At 37.5% G+C, this 17,713-nt stretch overlaps 1 protein-coding gene across 3 annotated transcripts in view; it reads right to left on the reverse strand.

Moving 5' to 3' along the window:
- puml (pummelig) overlaps positions 1–17,713 on the reverse strand; it is a 43,463-nt gene that overhangs the window by 12,683 nt on the left and 13,067 nt on the right. For all 3 annotated transcript variants that reach the window (XM_067146293.2, XM_067146292.2, XM_067146294.2), the window contains 3 exons: positions 14,264–14,438; positions 9,053–9,207; positions 7,433–7,547 (listed from right to left, as the gene is read on the reverse strand). In XM_067146293.2, coding sequence (XP_067002394.2) covers positions 7,433–7,547; positions 9,053–9,207; positions 14,264–14,438 — 445 coding nt within the window. The remainder of the gene's footprint in view (positions 1–7,432; positions 7,548–9,052; positions 9,208–14,263; positions 14,439–17,713) is intronic.

Consider the following 17,713-nt stretch of genomic DNA (forward strand, 5'->3'; position numbering starts at 1 on the left):
ATAATATCCCGCCGAATTTCTTTATTCACTACATACGATAGCATTAATTCGCCACAAACAGCTGATATTATTACAAAAATGTCGGTCATTGAATTACTTGGCTCTGATTGGCCAATTCCAATCGACCATGCCTTCGACTATTCCTTCAGTACAGCCAACGTTAGCGCCAACGACAGCTCGCCCGTTTAAACTAAACGAGTGTCAGAAATTGGTGGAGAAAATATACCCTAGTTTAAACTAGGTACTTAAGTTAAACGGGTTTAATTTATACCAGGTTTAACTCGATTTGGAGAAAATGGCCCTTAATTAAGGGGATTGGTACAGTAAACAACCTTCAAAATTTGGACATTTTAAATCATTTTTATATCAGCTCCTACTGTATGTACAACAATGAAACTTTCTAAATGAAGTATACTATATGTTTACTATGCAAGCACATATCTCAGAATTGATTTTTTCATTATCAAACTCACTAATTCATTATTCAAAAGGGCAGCTCTTTGTGTGCCTGTGCTCACCGTTTCCTGCATAGCTGGGCGATTTATCAATATACAGGGAAATTCAAAATGATGGACCCGATTTCATAAATTTATTCTATAAAATCGAATGAACATATCATACTGTGAGATATGCGCAAAGAAAGACAAATTCTCAAATTTAGTTCAGTTTAGATTTCATCCTACGTGGTTTCATTTTCAACCGTTACGAGCACGCAGGAAGCGAGTAAAGAAAATGACTGCGGCTGGAGAGCAGAAGTCGTTCTGTGTACTTGATTACCATGTATACAAGTCTGTGATTAGTGTTCAATGGCATAATAAACAAAAGAGGTGACAGCACACTCCCCTGTCTTAGTCCAGTCTTATTCCTAAACCATTCTGTCTTTCCAACTGGGGTCAGTACCCTGCTAACACAGTTGTTTTACACTGCTTGCACCATTTCTAACATTTCACTTCGAAGTCTCTTTTTAACCATGGTTTCCCAAACCTTCTTTCTGGGGACACTATCATATGCCTTTTCTATATCTATGAAAGTCATGACCAGATCCTTTCCATATTCCCAGTTCTTTTCCATCACCTGTCTCATGCTAAAGATTGGGTTCACTGTAGATCTTCCACTCCTAAGCCATATTGTTCCTCTTGTAACTCTCCTTCAATCTTTCTTCTCCTTCTTTCTAATAGCCTTTCCAGTATTTTAACTACCTGCGATAAAAATGTGATTTCTCTATAGTTACCAAAAACTTTCTTGTCCCCGTTCTTAAACACTGGTATTATTATCCCTTTTTTCTAGTCTTCTGGTACACATTTGTGTTTCCACATACATTTTAGTAATCAGTACAACCATTGCATACTAACAGGTCCAGGAGCCTTTAGCATTTTCACAATGATTTCATCCATCCCTGTTGTTTTCTCCATCTTCATCTTTTGTACTGCTAACTCCACCTCCAGCATTGTTATATCATCCTCTGTTGTTGATTCCTCACACTGTATTTCTTCTATCTCCCCTGTACAAATGTTCACATTCAATAGCTTATCAAATTTTTGCACTTTAACTTGTTTGTTCTTATCTGGATTGAGGAATGTTTTCCTTTACGTTGTTTGTTATTACTTCTAAGTATTTGAACTGGGTGACAATTTTGCCTCTATTACCATTAATGCTCATTTCCTTTATTGATATTGGCTTTAGGAATATAACTTTTGTCTTTTCAAATGATATTTTAAGCCCAATTTTAATTGCAAGGTTTTGAAATTCTGGTACAGTGCACTTCAGATAATTTGCGGTAATTAATGCATGCACTTCCGCAAATTATTGGCAGTCATTTTAAGCACGGAAAAAACAAAACCATAGGTTAAAATAATAAAATGCAGAAAATAATTATAACACTTCACATTGTATTGTAAGACACACTAGAGAAAAATTACAAAATGCCATGCCTAGAACAGATTTCCATGATCGTGTGAGCATAGTAGTGGCAATTTTGTCCCATGACTTATTGACTGCATGAAGAGCATCCAACAAACTTAAGTCCTTCCAAAATGTTGGAATATCGATGCCTTCCTCAACCAATTGCTGTAACAGAGATGACCTGTAGTTCTTTAAAACAGCAATAACGTTTTTGTCCATAGGTTGGAGAATAGAAGTTATGTTAGGGGAAAGGTATTTCACGTAAATATCACCTTCTTTAAGTTCACTTTTGTGTGGATGAGAAGGCGCATTGTCAATCAAGAGGAATACCTTCCGCTCGTTTTTGATTAAATCACCATGTCATGGCTTCGTCTAGATTTGCATAGTCCGATACTCTCGATTTCCGGGACGATGAACGATCACAATTAGCAGAAAATTTGATAAGGGTTTCCTTTTGCTTCTTCATGTCTCGCACTGTTGTTTCACCCTAACCAAACTCGCAGGCTAACTTTGATGATGCCTTACCTTTCTCCAGTCTTTCTATAATTTTCAGTTTTTCACTGAGGGTTAACCTCTTATATTTCATTTTTCGACCACTCATATTGAAAACTCTTACTATTGACTTATTCAAAACTTCGAAAAGACTTCCGCACTCCGTTCACACTTCTCAAGTACTGTACTGTACAGTAGCCTACAACACACTCGCTGCCTGCGCACCTACCCTTCACTTGGCTTACAGTTCAGCGACCTTGGGCTGTGGGGAAAGGGAAGGTAAATTCTGAGGGGATTCATTGTCTCTGCTTCCAAGATTACGGTAATCTGTGCTGTGCCATGCGCAGCAACATGCTTGAATGTTTCCAAGTTTGCAGCATTCTGGCAGCAGTGTGCATATAGGCCTACTGCTACATCATAGAGAAACAATGTCCAGTCTCCTCAAACATCAATGATTTCGTCTCCACGCATCGCATTAAAATTCTTTTAAACTAGGCAGAGATAATTTTACTCAGCATGATGATTAGTGGGTGTAAGAATTAATACTTTAAAATATAACTCTCTGAGACCCACAAATTAACCGCAAAGCGAATTATCCGCCCGTGAATTGTCGGGAGTGCACTGTATCTGTGTTTTAGCTTCATCTAAGCCAGCTGCTAGAATGTCAAGTCATCGGTGAAACGAAGACAGTTTGTTTTGATTTTTCTGCCTACTTTTATTATTAGGGAGCATTTCTTAAACCATTCCCTCATTTCCATTTCTAGGACACAGTTGAACAGTATAGGTGAGGGTCCATCACTATACACTATGATGCAAAATTTCATCTTTAATAAGTTTTTGAATCATGGTGAAAATGAAAGTTATGGAAAATAAGCAACAAACATGACAGAGAGGGACCAAGTGACATGTATGGGCAGTTACAAACATTCTTTTTGAAGCAGTGGAAATAATCTTTATTTAAAATCAGACTGAAGAGCAAATGATATAGAAAATAAATTAAATTTTGTTATAATTATATTTATGAATTAGGAGATTTGGAGTGGAATAAGACATTTGATTTTTCCATATTTTGGAGTATAGCATATATTTTTGTATATTTTAGTTAAACTCTCATATCTTTACATAATTAAATGTTTTATTTTAAATATGTTCCATAATTTATGGTTTCAAATGTATTGTTTTTAGATAATCATTTAAAATTTATTTTACTACCATTTGTATTTCAAAGTTGGATTCTTGAATTTCTATTGAATTTTGAAAACAACTTGTGTGGTAAGCACATTCTTTTGTTTATTACTGGGCCTTGTCTTTGGCCTTGTCAGTCAAACCCTGTGACAACATAATTCCTTATAACTGACCACAGCAGGGCTGTTCCAGGCACCTGAAGTATTAGCGCCAATTAGGTTAACCTGCTCTGTTCAGTGTTTAGTTCTGAACAATTTCTAGTGCAACAACAAATTTTGACAGAAAGAAACAAGGCCAAAAGTAAGTTAAAAAGCAAGAGAAAACAGATTTCTACCAAATATGCAACTGAATGTAAAGAGTCAATGTAAGGACCTTTGTCGAGCCCTCATCGGGGCAGATATAGCATTCTACAAGTTAAACAATCTGGGCTTCAAGGAGTTCCTGGAAAAGTACAGTTAATACAAGTCAGTCAACTTTAAGGAAGAACTATACATTATTGATCTATGAAGAACTGCTGGAAGAAATAAGGAAATCTATGCAAGACACTCTTGATATGTGTATCACTTGAGATGACAGGCAGCACATAAGAATGTTTGGGAATGTTGTCATTGGTTTAGTAAATGGTGAGCCTTGTAAGCCCGTTCTAATTAACATGCGAGGTCTTGCATACATGTGATAAGAGCATAGACAGATTTTTCAATGATTCCATGGCAATTCTATGGCCAAATGGTATTAAATATGAAAATGTGGTCATGTTTCTGAGTGATGCAGCTCTGTACATGGTCAAAGCTGGTGGAGCATTGAAAGTATATCCCAAGATGATTCACTTAAATTGCAACAGACTATGTATGCCCTTCAATGGTGTCAGAACATATTCAAGCTGGCTACCCTACCTCTTAGTATCTTCAATGAAGAAAGTGTTTTTAAGGCTTCTAGCAAGATTCTGATTCTGAGACACATGTACCCTGATATGCCACTGCTACCCAAATCAATCATAACTCAATAGGGAACATGGTTAGAGGCCGTAGTATACTATGCAGTTAACAGTGAAACCATAAAAAATGTTTTAAGTGTTTAAAACTCTGAAAGCTCTGCTTTAAAAAAAAAAAAAAAAAAAAGTGAAATGTGACAGTTTACATCCAAGCCAAATTCTCATGGATCACAACAGCATTAAATGTTCTCCAAAAGCAAGAAACCACACTGCCCACCCAAAAGCCTTGCGTTGTAAGGGAAGTGACTGAACATCTCAAGTCACACAAGTGAACAAACAGTGCCAGCCATGAATCCAGGCTATTGTAATACGTGCAAAACCAGTGCAAATTTTAAGTAATGAATCAAGTGTAGAAGTAGATCTGGATTTCTCCTGAAGAAGTTGCAAGGTTTAGAATGATGCCTAAAACTTCTTGTGATGTTGAGTAGAGTCTCAGCAAGTATAAAGCAATTTTAAGAGAATAGATGCGATTTCACTTTCGAAAATTTAAAACAGCATTATGTAACCCACTGCTTCTCAAACAGACGAATCTTGTTAAAATATTAAGATCTGTCCTCACCAAAAATATATACATATATATTGCATAAAATTAAAATCCAATTATATATGTAAGAATATTAAACATTTATTCTGTGACAACGTTAAATTGTTGTTTGGCATGCATGTAGTCCACATTATACTCCTTAATTTAAGAATTTTTAGCCCATATGTATGTGTACGTATTTAGCCATTGTTTTATTACACATAAATCCTAGTCTTGCATATTACTATAGTCTGTGTCAAATTGGAAGCTCTTCCTGTTGTGGTTGTTTTTAAGAAGTAAAAATATTTTGGCCTCGCGCGAGTATTTCATACTGTGAAATTTTTCATGGAGCACATTGGAATGACCGGTGGAATAACGTGACAAAATAGCAGTCGCTTAGTTGGATAATTCTCGGTAGCCTTGAAGCCAAAACGCTTGACATCTGACACAGACTATAGAAAAGCATCAATCTTATTGCTGGCTAATATGAGTGAGCATTTCTAGCATGTTAAGGTTTCTTCAAAGATCAGAGAGTGCTAACTATTGTCAGAAAATGGCCATGGTGAAATCAGCAACATGTGTTCACAAAGTAAGGTCTTCTCTCTTTATGAGAGGAATGTGTGTGGATTTTCCAAGACTTCTCTTCAATCTGCATAAAACTACAGCCTTCTTCAGTGAAGATCACTCTGTGGTTGTCCATTTAATTATTCTTTGTTAGTTTTGAGTACAGTTAGCTAGAAAAATACCAGGACTCCCGAGAATAATATTCCTAGCTGGCACCTACTCTACGTGGAATTGATACCATCTGTTTTGTAGTCTGGTCTGCAAATTTACTTTCTGCTGTTCCCATGTGGGTACAAAGCCAATGAAAGTGATTCTGGTACCAGCATTACATCATCTTAGACCCACCCAAGAATACTAGTCTTGCGTCCAAAAACTGGTGAAAAAGGCTCAACAAATACCTGCAACTACACAGACACCTATGTTCATCTTTGATGCACAGAGATGATCTAGGTCCTTTTCCTGACTATGAGAATTTCCTTGCAGTCTTGTTAGAAGTTTATACAAAATAAATGTAAACTGTTACATTCATATTGCTCACTGGTGAGAAACACAGGGTTGTACTAGTAAGGATCTTCAAGGATTGAGGGATTAATAATAAAATCTCCATTAATGATTGCTCCAGGTATTGCTGGTGTACTTACGAATGCAACAAGGCAGCCAGAGTTTTATCTGTGCCTCCATAAATGACAAATTTTCCCAAATAGCTTTTGTTTCAAATCAAATACTGTGTCTTAACCTTAGCTGAGCGTTACATGTGTTTATCTGGAACTCTTCTACTTCTGTCAGAGTGAAAGACGTCGTTATCCATAATGTTAAATTACGCGCTTTTGTGACTGTATACTTTAGACGTGTTTGTAATATTAGCCGATAGATGTAAGGAGCGTATAAACAGGGCCCTTAGTTAGGCTTAACACAGGGATCTGGAATGAAAAAGCACAAAGCTTTTGCTGCTAAGTGCAATTTCCATGGTAATGTTCTTCTCAGAAGTTTATTGACATTGGAATGTTCGTGTTTTAGCTATTTTAGACATTACATCCCGAAAAACAAATTCAAAACATGGGAAAAATAGAGTCAAAATTACTTAATAGTGAACACGGAAGGGGCCACCCCGAAGAGTTTATCTGTGAATCTGGATTCAATACGGAACCAATAATGAAGTTATTGACTTTAAAAATCTTTATTTCGGAACGCATTCGGAGCTGCAGGATGGATGTTTGAAGAAGTGGGTGCATCAAACACATGAACATTCCTTTCTCCACTTTGGACCCAAAAATATTGGGATGCGTGAATTGTGCAAGGGCGTGAATTATCCGAAAAAATACGGTACATAATAAGCTTGACAAGGGTTAACATGCAGTTGCTTAAAAGCAACATGGTTGGCCAGTATGATGCTGACTGTATCCAGATCAATGTTTTGCTCTTGGCTTTCAAACATATCTGTAGGAGAGTTAGTGGAGGACCATATCTGTTCTGCTCAGAGAGGTAAAATTGCTATATGGCTGAAGTCTGTGTCTTGGCATGTACAGCATTAGAAATTATTTTGGATGAAAAATCACGCATTAATGAATTAAAGAGCAACAAAAGTTAGTAATAGCTAACCAAGGAGTAGAACTATTGTTTCACTACAGTTTGGAAACCCATTGGGGGAGGAAGAGCCAAGAATTCAACTTTAGTATAACGGTGTTCAATCAGTTCAAATCAGAGAGCACAACTATGAATACAAGTAAATTACATGTTCTTCAGTGATATATCTCAGTTGAGATGAAAATACTTACGAGGGTGTTTGTGCATTGCACTGATGGATGTACTGTGGTATCACATTTATATCATGAACGACTGAAGAGAACTTCCTCACGATATCAGGACGCATTTTCTCAATAAGCCACTGTCCTGAAATGTAAAGTTATTTTTGAAGTATTGGAAATTAAGTAGATAAAATCAGATGATTAGGATTCTATGCACAATGCTTGAAGATGATGCTTATTTTATGAATGATTTTATCATTTTTATAACATGCAACTTACTGCACCATTATAAACAAGTACAATTCTTTTATTTTCCCCTTAACTATAGCATGCACCATACATTCCTTCATTCAACTCTAATAGTAACTAACAACCAATTAATGCCAGTCTGAAAGACATCTAGCTCTCAGAAAGCATTACTGAAAAAATCTGGAGGTCTTTGAGTGGCGAGATGACATTTGTAACAGATTCAGCCGTTCAAAAATACATTTAAAAAATTACAACAATGACCTTCAGATTGCCTTAGTTATATTCTGTGTGGAGGTCTGAAGCATTATTTCCAGTCAATGGAATGTCATATGAACAGTCACAGATCCATGAATGTTAAAAATCAACCGAATTTATGCACATAATATGAGATACTGCATCAACAAGTAAAGCAGCTAGCGACCGCCATGCCACAGTTTCAACCAAACAATGGCAAGTGTGCGGGCATGCGAAGAAGTGATTACACTTTTTCTATACTCTATGGACATAAGTTAGTTTTTTTTTTTTTGCTTTACGTCGCACCGACACAGATAGGTCTTATGGCGACGAGGACATATGTTTAGGGAAACCACAAGTTGCCCTTTGATTAAAGTGTTATGCATCATTTCATCTGAGGTAACAATATACCATTCAAATGAACATTAATGACAGGTAAAGTTGAGAAAATGTGTTGTAAAATGAAATACACAGCTCAGATATATATATATATATATATATAATTTTTTTGCAATTATATTTCATGTCCATAAAGAATAAAATGCATGTAGACCATAGATCACCAGTTGCATTATAAATATTTGCTACAGAAACCTTACAGTTAAAGTTTCTCTCTAAATGGATGACAGTTTCTTTAATAATCATCTATTTCTCATTTTATCTACTTCTTTCCACATGTATTTGAAATGACTATACATTAGAACCAATTCTGGAACAATAGTTCTGTTTGATAAAAGGTGATGTGTCAAACGAACAACATTATCAGACACTTCTAAGTGGAAAAGATTAGCAGTAGTTCCAAATCGCTGAAGAATGTTTGTACAAGTAACGAACAACAGGAAAACGAAGCATCTCTTAATCCTAGCAAACCTGTTTCCATCACAGTTGGGAGGGAGCTGAAGTTGACCAGGAGAGATCAGAACAGGAATGAACACCAGAGGAATCTAACACAAGTAAGAGGAAGTAATACCAGATTCAGCTAGGTTCCTGTGCTTGCAACATGTCCCATATGCCCTGAACCCTTAGGAAGACAATGGATAGAATATATTTATGTGTAACTTGCATATGTAATTTAATGAAAATATAAATGTAAAAAAAAGAATAAATTATCTACTTCACAGATTTTTCTTTTAAATTGCCCATATCAATCCAAACACGAATACTCACCAAATGGACCAGCCACACGCACAGCCCAGAGAGGGTTCAGAGGCTGGGTAACATAGACGATGGCCCTCACCCATAAAGGAACATTGTACCTCTGAGCAATGTCAGCTGGTTTTTCTGGAAAACCCCAAGGATCTGCTAGAATAAGATGTTTCACCCTACAATAAAAAATAATGATCAGCTATGAAAGATCTGAACTTTTCCTTGCATAATATCCTTATCTACAATTAAATCCAATCATAAGAAATGTGCAAAATAAGAAACCACTAGAGAAAACAGACTGTGCAGTCAATTGCTAAAAATGTCTGTAGGTTAAATATTATAATATTCTGATTTGATCTAATTTCTTTCAATTGATTTCTTGTTCTTGATTTGTCTGATTTTGTACATATTATCATTATCATTATTATTATTATCATCATCATCATCATCATCATCATCATCATCATCATCATCATCATCTGCTTTACATCACGCCAACACAGACAGGTGGTGATGATGGAATAGAAAAAGGGCTAGGGGTGGGAAGGAAGCGGTCGTGGCCTTAAGGTACAGCCCCAGCATTTGCCTGATGTGAAACCACGGAAAACCATCTTCAGGGGTGCCAATAATGGGGTTCAAACCCACTATCTCCCGAACGTAAGCCCACGGCTACATGCCCCTAACCGCAAAGCCAACTTGATTTGGTGTATTATAGCTGATCATGTTTTGGTACTTAAGAATTTTAATGTTGCTACCTATCCCTAAAAATTCATGTCATATTTTATCATATTTTAGGTCATATTTTATTGTTTTAAGTCATATTTAGCACATTTAGGGCACATTTACTTGCATATTTTGTAGGTCATAAACTTCTGAACCCTAATTACAAGAAAGCATTTGACCGAATAGCCTGGGACAAATTGTTTCCTTTTTTGGAACAGACTACTTGCCCAAGGAGAGAAATTAATGCTGGTAGTAGATCTATATAAGAGACAAAAAAAGGGGAGTAAGAATTGCCAATATCTATTGAGGTCCAGCAAGAACATGCAAGGGCATTCGCCAAGGGTGCTTACTGTCACCAGGTTTCTTCAACACTTTTTGCTGAAGCTATCTTAAACAAGGCCTTGGAAAGAATAAACATCAGTCTAAAGGTAGCAGGTCGATTTGTGTGCATGCTGAAATTTGCAGACAATTGAGCAATTCTAGCAGGTAGCCCTAATACACTCAAAAGGATGAACCTATGAATATGGGAAGTGTCCGATAAATATGGGATGAAAATCAATACAACAAAGACAAAAGTGACGTCAATAAGTAAATCAAAGAAAGATGTAGACATTTCAATTCCTGATGAGACACTTGAAGAGGTATCTTCCTTTAAATACCTGGGAAGAATAATATCAGAGGATGGCTGCTGCAAACAAGATGTCACGGTGTATCTTGGAATAACAAAAGCAGTGTTTTATAAATACCAGAAAATGCTGACCAAAAGTACACCGAGCCTAAAGCTCAGGAAGGGATTTGTGAAGGTATCTGATCAGTGGTGTTATACTGTGGAGAAAAGTGGATGCTGAACTCCAAACTAACATGTTGCTTTTAAAACGTGGTATTGAGATGCCTACTCAACATTTCTTGGACAGATCGAGTTAGAAATGCAGATGTACTCAATCAAACTGGTGAAGAAAAAGGACTTCTCGGACATCTCTGTGAAAGACAATTTGCCTGGATTGAGCATGTACCATGATATGGAGGCTTACTACAAGACAAAATGGAAGGGAGGTAGGAGGACAAGAAACAGCAAGGAAGGACAAAGCACACTTCCACAGACCAATTGAAACAAGAAGTGGGAGTTTGCCACTTTTGGACAGTTAAAAACCCAAAGGGATCATCAGAGGAGCAAGCCAGTCATACTGGTGGATATAATTGTATACAGTTGCCAACTATGTTTGCTGCATAAACACAATAACTTTTTAAACTGTAGTAAGAGGTATAGTGTAGAATGAAGAAAAACCATGATGATTCAAGGATTTTGTCCCTATTCCGACATATTGAGCAGTAACTGTACTAGTGAATAACATCCTGAGAGGAAAGAATAATACAGGAAGTGGAAATGAGGTTTCTGAGAAGCATGCTCAGAAAATCAGACAAGACTACGTAAAAAAAATACTGAAATATGAGAAAAGATCAGTATAATGAAGCTCCAGGATGGAATAGGTATCAGCAGGCTGAACTGGTTTGGCTACGTCCATAGGATAGAAACAAAACACTAGAAAGGAACGTGATTGGAACAAAATCAAGCAGTGAACTAAGCAGAATGTCACTAAGTAGAAGATGCAGTGAAGAGACGTATAGATTGTCGCAGAATGTTCAGGAAGGAATGGTGGAAGAACAGGGAGAAATCGAAGACATCAATTTATTACCCCACCCAACGGAGATTCATATAACAGGTCTGAAAGAAGAACCATAGGGCTTCCGATGCTATGTTGGAGGCCTTTTGAAGTGATGTTATTTGTAATTAGAGTATTACTTTCAATATTCTGATTTGCTACCATATGCAGAAGCAAAAAATGTGGAACTCAACCAAAAAACTTCTAAGGCTAATTTAAAGCACTACTGGAACAGGAAAATATTTAAATGTTTCTATGTCATTTTTCCACTGGAAAAAAAGGATGTGCAACGCATGGTAGAACTGAAATAAACAGGGGCAGTTTGTAGAGTGGCGTTACTGTCCACTGGAGAGGAGTTCTTTTCAACTAAGGCTGTTTAAAAATCATTTAAAAATTAACAAATAATTCACGGCATAAAATTCACTCAATCATCTTTGCATCTTAATGTACCTTACAAAACAAAATGAAACGCATGGCTGTAAATAATTAAACTGAATTAAAATATAATTATTTGAAAACAAAACAAAAAATTGGTAGATCAAAATGTCCAGTTTTAGAAGATTTCCTGCAGCATTACCATTTATTTATTATTTTTCACTTGCATGCTATGCTTCTGGTTTCTGATGTTTATAATACGAGACGTTTTTTAGGTAAAGGCAGTTTTGTTGTAGACACTAGTAATTTGTGCGCGTGTCACAAGGAATGTGTCGTGTGCCGGCATGCCTCGGGAAAAATGGTGCTCAGTTGCAACTCTGTTGCTAACCTGTACGATTCTGTTCTGTGCTTGCTCAAATGTTCAAGATTATCGACTCACCCACCCCGTGCGAGGTTCAGTCAGTAATACGGTTTTTGTCGACAAGGAACCTGTCTACTGGAGACATTCACCGACAGATTTGCGAAGTGTGCAGTGCTAATGCTATGAGTGAAAGCAAAGTGCGTAAGTGGATACGCGACTTCAAAGATGGCCGTGACAATGTCCATGATTAGGCCCGCTCCGGTTGCCCATCTCTGATCGCAGACGATTTGGTGGCTTCAGTTGAAGCAAAGATTCGTGCAGACAGACGATTGACAGTAATAGCTCTCTCAAACGCCTTTCCTTACGTGTCTAGGTCAGTGCTTTACAAAATTGTTCCTGAAAACCTAAACTTTAGAAAACTGTGCTCCCGTTGGATGCCTAAACTCCTAACGGGGACCACAAAAACAAAAACATAAAAATGAAATTGCATATGGCTTTTAGTGCCGGGAGTGTCCGTGGACATGTTCAGCTCGCCAGGTGCAGGTCTTTTGATTTGACTCCCGTAGGCGACCTGCGCGTCAGGATGAAATGATGATGATGACGACACATACACCCAGCCCCCGTGCCAGCGAAATTAACCAATTATGGTTAAAATTCCCGACCCTGCTGGGAACCGAACCTGAGACCCCTATGACCAAAGGTCAGCACGCTAACCATTTAGCCATGGAGCCGGACACAAAAACAAAAGATTTGAGTGTTCAATGATGTTTTTGACTCACTATGTCAAAGAAGGTGACAACATGTTGAGTTAGATCGCAACAGGAGATGAAACGTGGGTTTCGCATATCATGCCCAAATTGAAGCAACAGAGCATGGAATAGAGACACATTCGCCTGTAAAGGTGAAGGCCAAACTGACTCTGTCCCAGCGTAAGATCATGGCGCCCGTGTCTTGGCCGTGAACTCATGGCTATCGGAGCAGGTGGCAAGTTTCTATGAAGAGGGTATTCAAAACTTACTGTAGTACTAAGGTATGATAAGTGTTTAAACAAACTTGGCGGCTATGTTGAGAAACAGAGTAAAGTATGTATAGTCTGCAAATAAATGTGGTGTTTGAAAATAGTCTTTCATTGCAGTTATTTTCAAACAGCCCTCACTTAAAAAACGCGCCTCATACATTGGCAGTGTGAAAATGAATCACTTCAAGTGTATGAAGAAAAATACTTTGAAAAGTGTAGTATCAGTACAATGGTCTGGTGTCCAGCAACAAACAAAAAGAACACTGCAGATATCAAAGTTACATACTTGATATCTCAAGACTTCAAAAAGATTGAGAAGGCCTTTAATTTTGGTAAGAATAATATTGTGTGTTTCCATGCAAATCCAAGAGAAAAATAATAAGTCTAAAAGATGTTTCTTTAGAATTTCAGAAACAAAAGTATTTTATCATTTATAATTTTCCACACAAAAATTTCAGGTTATAAAGGTATAACGAACTTTGTCCAATGCATAATTCATTAAGTAGCACACTATAAGAATACTTGGGTACATAAGAGATTCCTTTCAACACAGTTCTTGTTCCAGTCTAGGGTCTCTTTGATGACATACAACACTCAAAATGCTTTCCAACACTGTCATAAGTGCTTTCCTGTATTCATCTGGTACTACAGTCGGACTAGGTATCCAATGAACTCTTTGTCATTGATCCATGGTAATTGGAAGTAGTTAGTGGTACAAAGCATATAGCGAGTCATATATTTCAGTGACATGCACAATAAACTGAATAGCTGCTTCCTGAAGTTTACTTGTTTCTTCTGTATGATGCATTTTATTAGATGTGTTACTGAGCTTATATTATGGAAAGTGACAATGAATTTTTACAATTCTGTAATAAAGATGAAGAAGAGGCATTATTTTTTTGGAAAATGATATAGGTAATTAAAAAAATTAATACATAAATAAATTATTCATTCATGAATCAATCCCACAAGCAATATCAAGTCAGTGGATGCATACAAAGTGATTCAGTAGATGAAAATATTTGTGTACTGACAATAAACTGTGTTTTGAAAAGAACCTATTAAACTGAAAAGATAAGCAAACAATTATATACCTGTTAGGGTAGCTAAGAGCATAAGATGCAGCTAAAAATCCACCCATGCTGTGACCCAGGAGAATGACTTTTTCTAAATTCATTTCTCTTCTCCATTCCTCAACAGAATGCACAAGCTGTTGTTCAGCTTCCTCAGCAACTGTACTAAAAGTTGGTCGGGAGCTGCGTCCGAATCCTATTATTAAAAGAAGAAAAACAAATCAAAAGACCAATGAAGAATAAAAGAATACAGTTAATTTAAAATAGAATACACTATGAAATATAACTACTCTACTTACTGTACAGTCTCATCCTCAGAATATTCAAGACAGCCAATACAAACTTATTATTAGATGATCAATGTTACTATTCTATAATACTGCAGTAAGGAGAAAGAAGATTAATTATGTAAGAAAAAATGTATTTTAAAAATAAGTTTACATACTCACTCCTCTATGCAACTTCTAAACCATGAACGCTTGCTTTTTACACCGAGTACTGCGAGTCCCAAAGATTACTTGGCTGTCACCGCTTCCTAAGATAAAACACTGCACATTTTCTCCAACTTTGCAATTTTTCTTTACAGGGACAAAACAGCAACATTTTTTCCATTGTCGTAACTTGAAGAATGTATGAAATGAAAGGTGACTTTTAAGAGTTCCTCCTGGTGGTCCCGTTGTATGGGTATGTTTGCGCTAGCAAAACCTGATATAAGTTCTCTGCAGCCTTCTATTCTTTTCAATGTTTTTGGGAACTTTTTCCAACTTTAATTTGAGAGCTCCCCTAGCTATAGCAAATATATAAAACACAACACTAAAATGTCAAAGGAGAATCCTGTTTGTTAGTAATACCGTCAACAAATTAATTCTAATTTCTGAATACAGTGTACATTTACTTGCTTTTAATTTATGTCTTTATAATGTGCATCTTTGTCCGACGCATTGGCTGAATGGTTAACGTTGAGGCCTTCGGTTCAGAGGATCCCCTCCCCCTGTGGGTGGGGGCGGTAGAATAACACCCACGGTATCCCCTGCCTGTCGTAAGAGGCGACTGAAAGGGGCCTCAGGGGCTCTGAACTTTGGAGCGTGGGCTGGCGACCACGGGGCCCAGAGCTGAGTCCTGGCATTGCTTCCACTTACTTGTGCCAGGCTCCTCACTTTCATCTATCCTAATCGACTTCTCTTGGTCAACTCTTGTTCTTTTCCGACCCCGATGCTATTAGGTTTGCGAGGGCTAGGGAGTCTTTCATTTTCACGCCCGTCGTGGCCCTTGTCTTCCTTTGGCCGATACCTTCATTTTTCGAAGTGTCGGATCCCTTCCATTTTTCCCTCTGATTAGTGTTAAATAGAGGATGGTTGCCTAGTTGTACTTCCTCTTAAAACAATACCACCACTCAGAGGATCCCGGGTTTGCTTCCCAGTCGGGGATTTTAATCACGACCGATTAATTCTTCTGGCTCAGGAACTGCATGTTTGTGTTTGTCCCAACACTTTAATCTTCATATTCAGACAACACACTATACTACCAACCACCACAGAAACATGGAATAGTGATTACATATCTCCATATAAGGTTGGCATCAGGAAGGGCATCCGGCCGTACAACAGGGTCAAATCCACAGGTGCAACACAGTTCGCACCCACGACCCCAGAGATGTGGGAAAAGCGGAAGAAGAATGTGCATCTTTAAGCAGTTTGAAAATTTGTACCTAGTCGTCTTATAGCTGAAGATGTCCCATATCAGGACGAAACATGTACGAGTACTATTAACCCTGGAAAGCCTAACCTACTTCACAAATTAATTTCCCAAGGCAAGTCCAATGGACACTTATGAAATACAGTTTTCCCTACACATCATATGCATTTAATACATACTTGTTTTACTACATTGTAATTAAATACATTTTAAAGCAATCTTTACATACTTAAAACAATCTGGTAACAGCTTACAAGGAAAAAAATGTGCACATTAAAGGCAGTAACTTCATTAAATTACTCATTGTACAGCGTCTCATACAATACCTGCTTAGAACCGCTTACATTTCAAGCATTTTCTTTCAGAAACAGTGTGTTCCGAATGCACATTTTTCTTACACTTGACATAGTTGTCTTTGCATTCCACCTTTCTTAGCATCAACTAACAGGCACTTCTTTTTCTTGGGAGGCTCTTTTGGTGCAGATGTCAACAAAGTTTGTTCCAAACTTGTGAAAGAATTATCACACCTATTAGTGTGATTATATGGCTCACTGAGATGCTGAACCCTGTTGAACATAGGTTGTGACAACAGTAGTATATTCCTTCCCCAGCTATGGAATTCATTTAAAAAGGTAGAAATATTGGAAACTGAGACTGAAAAGATTTTCAATCCATACTTATCACAAGTAGATGTGAGTTGGCTGTGTGGTTAGGGCTGCACAGTTGTGAGCTTGCATCCGGGAGATAGTGGGTTCGAATCCCACCGTCGGCAGTCCTGAAGATGATTTTCTGTGGTTTCCCATTTTCACACCAGGCAAATGATGGGGCTGTACCTTAATTAAGGCCACAGCCTCCTCCTTCCAACTCCCAGGCCTTAAGACCTGTGTGTCGGTGCGACGTAAAGACAATTGTTATAACATATTTGTAAAACGTCCTCTAAATGGTGCCAACTGTTCATCTACTGCAATGTTAGTTTCTGGACGGAAATGCTTGGTGAGACATCTTCCTATGCTTCCCAGACATCTCGAATTGGGGTGCGAGCTTGTCTTTCTTGCGACGAGCACGTTTGAGTGAACTGTCATCGTATTTCAGAAAAGCCAGCACCTCCTTGAATCTGCTCATGGTAGAACAAAAAATAGGAGAGCCGTATTTGGGGCTCCATAGTGATGACACAATCTCATGGTTAAATTTCAGGTGGCCTGTTGTTATGAGGAGTCCAATGAAAACTAATTTTTACTTCATCATACACTCTCCATGATTGAATTTTTATTTTTCAGGCTGTAGACTCCCTCACCTTCCTGACTGGTCCTTTAGAATGGTTGTTATAATGAAGAGTTTAAATCTGTCCTTTGGATTGTCTATTGGTGTCTGTTGACTGACAATTTTGCCATTCAAATTGGTTTTTACCTCTTTAGCGGACATCACCCTGCCATATCACATCTTCAGTTTCACTTACATCATCTTCACTGTATTTACTGGCAATGCTGCTCCTCTTCATCATCTGGCTCAGTGGGCTTATAATCTCCATCGTCACTGTATGATAATAGAGCAACACACTCTTCATTTAATTCTACTACTTCTGACGACAAACTATTATTTCCCCTGTCACCAAGTCTACGCATCGTGAAACACCATGGACAAAATCATAGATCATGCACTTGTAAATTCAAATAAAAATCACAGTTAGTACATGAATGTGACCCATTATTGCCATTTTGTATAACATAACAAGCAAGTCTACCAAGTCGTAAAATAAAAAGGTAACTGACAAGTGAC

Source organism: Anabrus simplex, chromosome 4, assembly GCF_040414725.1.
Source record: "Anabrus simplex isolate iqAnaSimp1 chromosome 4, ASM4041472v1, whole genome shotgun sequence".
Taxonomy (NCBI): domain Eukaryota; kingdom Metazoa; phylum Arthropoda; class Insecta; order Orthoptera; family Tettigoniidae; genus Anabrus; species Anabrus simplex.